Genomic DNA, 7,919 nt, shown 5'->3' on the forward strand with positions numbered 1-7,919 from the left:
CCCACCCGGTGCCTGTGGCTGCCCCGGCCGTGCCCTGCTCTTGTCTTCGCAGGAGCTCCTCCTGAAGCGCGCGGCGGACGTGGCCGAGGCTCTGTACAGCGCCCCCCGCGCGCCTGCACCGCTCGGACCCCTGGCGCCGAGCCACCCGCACCCTGCCGTCGTGGGCATCAATGCCTTCAGCAGCCCGCTGGCAATCACTGTCGGGGACGCCACGCCGGGGCCCGAGCCCGGTGCGTCCCGTTGCCTTTCCCCGCAGTCCCTGGGCGCCTGGATGGCCCCCACCCTGCCAGCGCGGATCCCCTGACCGCTGCTCTCTTGCAGGCTACGCTCGCAGCTGCAGCAGCGCGTCCCCCCGCGGGTTCGCGCCTAGCCCTGGCTCACAGCAGAGTAGCTATGGCAGTGGCCTTGGAGCGGGCCTCAGCGGCTACGGTGCACCAGGTGTGGCCGGTCTTGGTGTGCCAGGTTCCCCTAGTTTCCTCAATGGCTCTACCGCCACCTCGCCTTTCGCCAGTGAGTGCCCCCTGCCTGTGGGGTGAGGGAACCCGGAATCTGGGGAAGCAGAATGGGAATTGTCCTTACCCCCAGGCCATCCCTGGATGGGCTTCCATCTCCTAACTCATGAGGGTCCACCGTGGCTTCATATGACCTCTCGCTACTGTTGAACCACACTCCTCTCGGAGTCCCGGGGTCCTGGGGCCAGCTTACTTCTTTTATTTTTAACTCTCTTTGATGACCCCAGTTGTACACATGGCCTTCCGCCCTCCTGTCCCCCTGAAACCAGCTTTAATTGGCAGGACCTGGGCTGAAATCCTGGACTGCCACCTTTCCATCTATGCTAGGACTTTGGGCAGAGGCTGGCGCCCCCTGCCGGAAGTCTATGGAAACTCAGGGCTCAAAAGAAGTGAGCTTTCAGGGGGGCCCCCAACAATCTTGAAAGGATGGGTGGGCGGAATGAGGCTGTGGCCCCCCGCAATACCATCAAGCAGGGCGAGAGAATTCTGTGTGGTCAGAGATGGACTCAGAATGTGAGTGTCAATATCAGGAGCTGTTCGACATTCCCCAAGTGACATTATTTCTTTGAAGTGCAGTTTCTTCTCCGTAAACTAAGATCAATACTACCCCCTGCCTATGGTGGTTCTCAGATCTGAATGTGCCACTGAGCATAAAAGGACAGGCATCATTCTAGAAGAATGGATGATTTCACAGATCCAACTCCTACTATCTCAGATTTTTTGGAGTGGGGTGGCTCAGAACTAGGTGGATGGGCAATGGCTGGATGTTACGGGTGAGTGACATCCAGAACTGCCTTTATGCTTGAGTTTTCTATACTGCCCTACAGTCCTTTCCAATATCAATAGCTTCTCAACAGACATTTATAATGCACCTATTGTGTACAAAGCACTGGGCTTGGGGGGTAATTCCATCCTTACTCACCCATCAGAATCCTCCCTATCACTCCTAAGAGAGGTTGTCCCTCAAGTCCTGGGAGACTGCTAAGAAATGATGAGAGCTGCCCAAGAAGTAGCTGGTGGCGACTTTGCCAAAAGTCCCCTCATCTCCTCTATCCTCTGTTTGCCATTGCTGAGACTAGAGCTATCTAGCCATAGGCCTAGTTGTCTTGCCAGGGGTCTGTGTCCTGGGTACTACTGTTCTTTCTGGCTGGGGATGAGTCTGGCACTCTCCTTCTGGCCTGAGCTCAACTTCTAGAAACCAAAGCACCATAAGCCAGAATCCACACATTGCTTCGACCTCTGGTGTCCCTCACAAGGCCTGTATCCCTTGGCCAGGCTAGGTTCCAATATTCCAATTCCCTTCAATTCTGGGATAGTGCCCTCACAGCCTTTCTCTGGACACCCCTTACATTTCTGAATCTCCTCTAGCAGCCCCACCACCTCCCCTGCCATATACACACAGTGCAGTCAACAGTGGTACACAACTGCCCCGCTGTACAGAAGTCAGCCCACCTGCATTCTCCCCATTCAGCAAGTGTGCCAAGAATTACAGAGCTACTTAAGTCCTGTTTCCACCATCATCCCAGGACACCCAGGACTCAGCCAAGGGCCAGTTCCATCTCATGATGTTGTCTTCACAAGTGCTTACCCAGGTCCCCATCCACTCCCTGTGTGTAGGATGTTTTGTGGCACGATTGCATGGGGCATCATTTCTCACTGAGTTTGCCAGGACAATCCTCGAATGACATCCGAACTGTCCCAGCCAGAGGGTCTCGGGTTATCTGCTCAGGTTTATCTATCTATCTATCTATCTATCTATCTATCTATTTTGCATCAATCTCCAGAAACCTTGGAATGATCTAAAACTCTAAGTACTACCCCAACTAAAAGATGTGTCTGTAAGCACTCTGGGCCTTGAGATATGCAGTATATTTTATGGTCGCAGTCTCGAGCCCTCCTTGGGGCTGTAGCTTCACCAGATATCAGACACATTGTCTTAAAGGAGGTTCAACCATGGGGCTGAGAAGATCTAGAAGGGGGACAGCTGTTGAAGACACCATTGTAATAAAGTCAGAGTGGGGTGCTCTGATGTCAAAGGCATCCTTCTCAGGCTACAGGTTTCTCCCAGGAAGCCCCCATCCACTGTCCATTGCCTGCTGCTTGGACGTGCTCAAACCACAGACTTTAGTAGTCTTTAGAAGAGGAGGAAGGGACTTGGGTTCAGGTGAGGATGTAGAGAGGTGGGATCCAGAGATGCCTAGGCGGGAGCCTCCAGGAGAGGAGGCTGCAAGCTCTCTCAGTGTTCCCAGGAGAGCATGCCACAGCCCTGGATGGCTGAGAAATGGAAGAACAGGAAGCTTTGAGGACAGGGATCCCTTGCTTTTCTTTGAAATTGAAAAGAGAGATAGAGGAGACCTCCAAGGTACAGACTGGAGATGACAGAGTTCTATATTATTAAGCTGGAAAGAACCAAAGTGCCCAGGAAGCAGAGTCAGAGATAGACAAAGCATATTGAGAAGGAGAACATATTCATGGATGAAGTTAGGGTGCTTGTGTGGGCAGGGAGGCCTCACAAAAGCCTGTCTGTACCCCCAAACTTCAACCCTTCGTGCCCAGTTCTGCTGTGATCCCTGAACTTTTGACTCTAGCCTTGGTACCTCAAGGGCCCATAAATGTTTCTTTAGAATCTCAGAATCCCTTAACCTACTCATCTCTTACCTTTGGGGGATCACCCAGTGTCTGGTTTTGTATTTGTTTTTGCCTCGTCTGGCCCTGTCATCTCCAGCCCCAAGAAAGGGTCTCCAGAACCCCCAAGGAGGTGAGGGTTGGCCCATGACCCCAGAGGCTCCCAGCCCACCTCCAGACCTGGCCCTGTACTGGTCCCCAGGACCCTCCCAGCCCCCAGAGAGGTTTGAGCCTAGTGCCTGGTCAGCAGCCCAAGCGAGGCCCACAGCCCACACCGGCGACCCTGCTGCTCACTTTGGTGCTGTCTCCCTGTTGTGTCTCCCACTGCCTTCCCTGCTGCGCCTGCCCCTCCCTGCCCCGCCCCGGAGTCATGCCCTCTAGCCCCCCGCTGGCGGCTGCCTCCTCCATGTCCCTCCCGGCCGCTGCCCCCACTACCAGCGTCTTCTCCTTCTCGCCTGTCAACATGATCTCCGCCGTCAAGCAGAGGAGCGCCTTTGCCCCCGTGCTGCGTCCACCCAGCTCCCCACCCCAGGCCTGCCCCAGAGTCCACGGAGAGGGGCTTCCAGGTGAGTGATACAAACTGACTCATGATGACCCGTGAGAAAGGTCAAAGACAGTGGCTTGGCTGGAGGGGACCAATCCACGCACATCTCACCAGTGCCTCCTGCAGGTTGAACAGTTTGCTGCAGCAGGTGCTCAGCAGGAAATGCTGCAGGGGTTCAAGGAGACCCATCTGGACCTGAACCTCACAGCTAGGAATGGTTAGCACTCTGGACTCTAAACTGGCCCGTTGGCTAAAAGGAGGGAAATCCCAGCTGGAGAAGGCCTGGAAATCACCTCCATATGCTCATCCAACTGAGCAGAGCAAAGACCAATTCTGAGAGCTGGAGGAACCCACATGGGCTGCATGCCTTGTTCATGTGCCTCCTTGTGTCCACCAGAGGGTAGCACACACCACTGTGAGACAGGGTCACTCAAGGAACGAAAGGGAACTGACCTTAGATAAGATTTAACCTAGCTTTCCCTCCCCTACTTTACAGATTAGGCATTGAAATCAAATCACCCCTCCTGTTCCTGTTAATGAAATGGTTGTTCATTCACATTATACACACGCTGCAGAACTTTCCTGTCCAACTGGTCATTGAAAACTCACTAGCAGACAGAGGGAGAGACTGGCTGTGGGGAAGGAGGCAGAGTCAATAGCGTGTGGAACAGAGCAGGTCCCAGAGGACAGAGATCCTTGGAAGCGAGCCAGAACCCAAGACAGGTATTCCCTGTCTGGCCACAGGGATGTCTCCAGGAGATCTCCTGGGACTCAATTCAGAGCTTAGCACCTAACTCAGCATCTGACACACAACAGATGCTTAGTAACTAGTGGCTGAATTACTGAATGAATAGTGGTCGATGGGACACCCTTCAAATGCAGATGCAGAGAAACTGCAGTGCAGTTTGCGGGGCCCTGAGCTGAAAGAGGCTGGGCCAAGGCAAGGTAGAGCATATCCAGAATATAGCCCCAGATGCAATGGTATTCATTAGAAAAGAATCAGCGATCAAATTAAGGAAATGGGTACATTACTGAAGAATTCATTCAGCCTTTAAAGTGTACTGTGAAACTTCTAAGGTATAGAAGATACAAATTTATTTGAGCACAAAATATACTTCTCAAGATTAGTTCCTGGGAATGCCCGGGTGGCCGAGGAAGAGACAGCCTTGTGGTTTCCTCAGCCTAGTGATAGCTGCTTCTGCTGGGATCAGGCACAAGAGCAAGGCCAGCACACTGAGCCCAAGTCATTTCCAGATCTAAGGCAGGGACAGATGCAATGGTTCCCATGCCCAGGCAGGGGAGCAACTATGAATAGTGCCCCATGGGTTCTCTGTGCCCCAAGTTCCTTATAGCAGACACTGGAGGAGAGTGGAGCAAGCCTGGGGCTTGATCACCAGAAAAAAACAGCTGTGCTTTCGGGTGAAGGAGGGAACAGAGCAATCCAATGCAGTCTAGAAACTTTTTAGCTCTGCTTCTTCCCTATCCAGGACTGTTCTGAACAGTCCAGGCTGATTCAAGTAATTACAGAATTTTGTGCTGGAACGGGGCTGCTTGGTAAACCATCTGGAGGGTGAGCCACTGTCAGAAATGGCCTGACCCAGGCAGCATTTGAAAAATGAATTCATTTTCTTTTTTAAAAATATTTTTTCAATTGGAGTTGGACACGATACCTTTATTTTACTTATTTATTTTTATGTGGTGCTGAGGATCGAACCCAGGGCCTCGCACATGTTAGGCAAGCACTCTAACGCTGAGCCACAACCCCAGCCCCATGAATTCATTTTCTAAGTGGAGGAGGAAGGATCTCAATAGGGGAGGCTTCCAGGTAGAGGTGTGTGGAAGGGGAAGCAAGGATGTTAGGGCTCACATTGAAAACATTAAAGGCATAACTCATACCAGAACATGCCAGAGATTTATTTAAGTCATGAGTGAGAGAGCTAGCAGGATGACGGGGTGGCCTAAAGGAGAATGTGGGAGACCCAAGTAAGTGAAATGAAGGATGCTGAAATAAGATTGTCCGGTGTAGGCTGGTTCTACCACGTAGTCAACTCTAATCTGCTTTGGGGGATTATATTTTCTACCAAATAGAAGTCATCTGCTATTTGTCAGTCTCCTCCAAGTTAACATCAACTTAACAAAACCTGGACCCTAACCAGTAATGTATGTATAAGTCGAGAAGAAAAAAAAAATCATATTCCTCAGAATAAGAGCATTTAAAAACACTTTATTTTATTTATTTTTTATGTGGTACTGAGGCTCTACCACAGAGCTTCAGCCCCAACCCCAGAATAAGAGAATTTTAAGGTAGACTTTTGAGATAAATGTCCCAGAGTGACTTTAAAAGGATATGCAGTCCCTTTTAAACTTATCTCCAATTTTTGGATAATTTGTCCTAACTCCAGTGTGCCTGGGGCTTAAAATATGAGGGACAGGTAGGTCAGAAGGTCCTGAGTTTTCCTGCCAGCAAATGGAAGCACTGGAAGAGGTTATTCAAGACAGGGAACAGGGCAGTGATGCATTTCACTCACGTGGAACTCAGGATGCTGCTAGTGAGCATGGGTGTCAATGCTTCTGGAAGGTGGCCTCTGTCCTTGGCTCATTGTCCTGGTCATTGGCTATCTGCTTTCCTCACCTTGACACTGGCCCTCTGAAGAAAGTGGGCTTGGTAAGAGGAGCTTGGAATTGGAGGAAGTTAGAAGAGCAAGAATGAGGGCTGCACCTCCTGAGAGGTTTGGGGCACCTCTCAGCTTTCCATCTGTAGTGCTGGCCCCAGGCCAGGGCTAAGGGTGGTAATTTTGGGAAGTACCATATTCCCCGCCTGCTATCTCCAGCCCAGAGGGGCACAGGCAGGTGAGGTCACTAGGCTGTGCAGGGTTTACAGATCCTTTCTTCTTAATGATCCCAGACCAGCCTTTTGAGGATTCTGACAAGTTCCACTCTCCGGCCCGGGGACTCCAAGGCCTGGCATACTCCTAATTACGGTAGGTTGTTGGCTGGATATTGCCTCCTCCCCTGGCTCTGGGATGGATTCTCTTTCCAAAAGGCCTTCGAAAGGCGTGAGGAGCTGGGGTCCAAGTCTGCCTGTCCTGAGCCCCTCTAGATAACTGTTGGAGGCACATAGCCCACCCCATTGATCCAAACTAACAGGGGACGAGAAGTTACTTCCTGTTCCCTTGCAGCCAGTTCTCCTCCAGGACCTTATTCTCTCCTCCACTCTCCCCCCCAGGTCTGCAGGTGTTACCCCCACGAGCCTGGACTGGAGGTCTCTCCGGGATTCCCAATCATGTCCTGGATGGCGGTACAAACAGATGCAGGGCCAGGGCTGTGATCAGACCTCAACCCTTGGGCTGAACAGGGAGAGACCTTCCCCCTATGCTCAAGGCCCCTTCAGCCTCACAAGCTTCTCTCATCTCCCTTTCTTGGGTCTGGCTGGAAACCTCAGCACAGTACTGATGCTCTTGGCAGGAGAGCGTCCCAGGGAGGTGCTGGGATGCCAGGCCTCGCTTGTTGGGTCGGTTCCTCTGGAAGAGATGGATTCTGTGCAGACCAGGGATGTCAGTGAGGGGAGCATGGGATGGGGACCATGGGAAAGAGGACAGCTCAGGGAGAGGTGACCTGGAAAGGTCCTGTTTGCATCTGACCCATCTCAATTGGCCCAGCATCCCGACTTCTCTCCAGTGAAAAGGGTGGACCCAACAGCCTCCGGTCCACCCAGGCTCCCATGGAGCTTCCATCAGCAGCTGGATCCTGTGGCTGCTCCCACTTCCTTTGAGACCAGCATATTTATGCTTTTCACATCATGCCTCCCTGTGGGGGCTTTGGGCATGGAGGATACAGAAGAGGGGTTGCCAGGCCTCCTGGATTTTGAGTCTTCCCTCAAGTGGATGTCTCATGAACTCTGGCCCCTCATACACACTGACTCTGGTTGGCCCCATGAATGACCTGGCTGCCCCCCAGGTGGCCTAACACTCTGCTCTGCTAAGTCTGGAGAAAATAGAACAATAAACCAGATGCAGATGGCCACCTAGCCTCTCTCGTCTCCTTCCTTGGTGTGGGTCTGCTTTTCTCAGTAGTTTTGCGGCTCTCATGGGGCCCATCCAAAGCATGCCCTGGGCTGCCTTCTTGCACCTTGGCCTTGTTAAACAACCCAGAGTTCAACTGAGCAAGCATGCCCTGCCAATGTCTGCTTTCAGATCCTGTGGGGGAAAGTTTGGAGGCTGGCTGGCAGGCTTAAGGAC

At 52.2% G+C, this 7,919-nt stretch overlaps 1 protein-coding gene across 1 annotated transcript in view; it reads left to right on the forward strand.

Annotated features, from left to right (window-relative positions):
• The window catches only part of Ebf4 (EBF family member 4), a 62,277-nt gene extending 54,569 nt beyond the window's left edge, over positions 1-7,708 (forward strand). Inside the window, exons 11-15 of the mRNA XM_015482225.2 lie at positions 1-230; positions 322-510; positions 3,506-3,703; positions 6,587-6,662; positions 6,908-7,708. The exon at positions 1-230 is cut by the window's left edge and continues 86 nt beyond it. Coding sequence (XP_015337711.2) covers positions 1-230; positions 322-510; positions 3,506-3,703; positions 6,587-6,657 — 688 coding nt within the window. The 3' untranslated portion in view covers positions 6,658-6,662; positions 6,908-7,708. The remainder of the gene's footprint in view (positions 231-321; positions 511-3,505; positions 3,704-6,586; positions 6,663-6,907) is intronic.
• The last annotated feature ends 211 nt before the right edge of the window (positions 7,709-7,919 follow it).

Source organism: Marmota marmota, unplaced genomic scaffold (genome assembly GCF_001458135.2).
Source record: "Marmota marmota marmota unplaced genomic scaffold, marMar, whole genome shotgun sequence".
In the NCBI taxonomy this organism is placed as follows: Eukaryota; Metazoa; Chordata; class Mammalia; order Rodentia; family Sciuridae; genus Marmota; species Marmota marmota.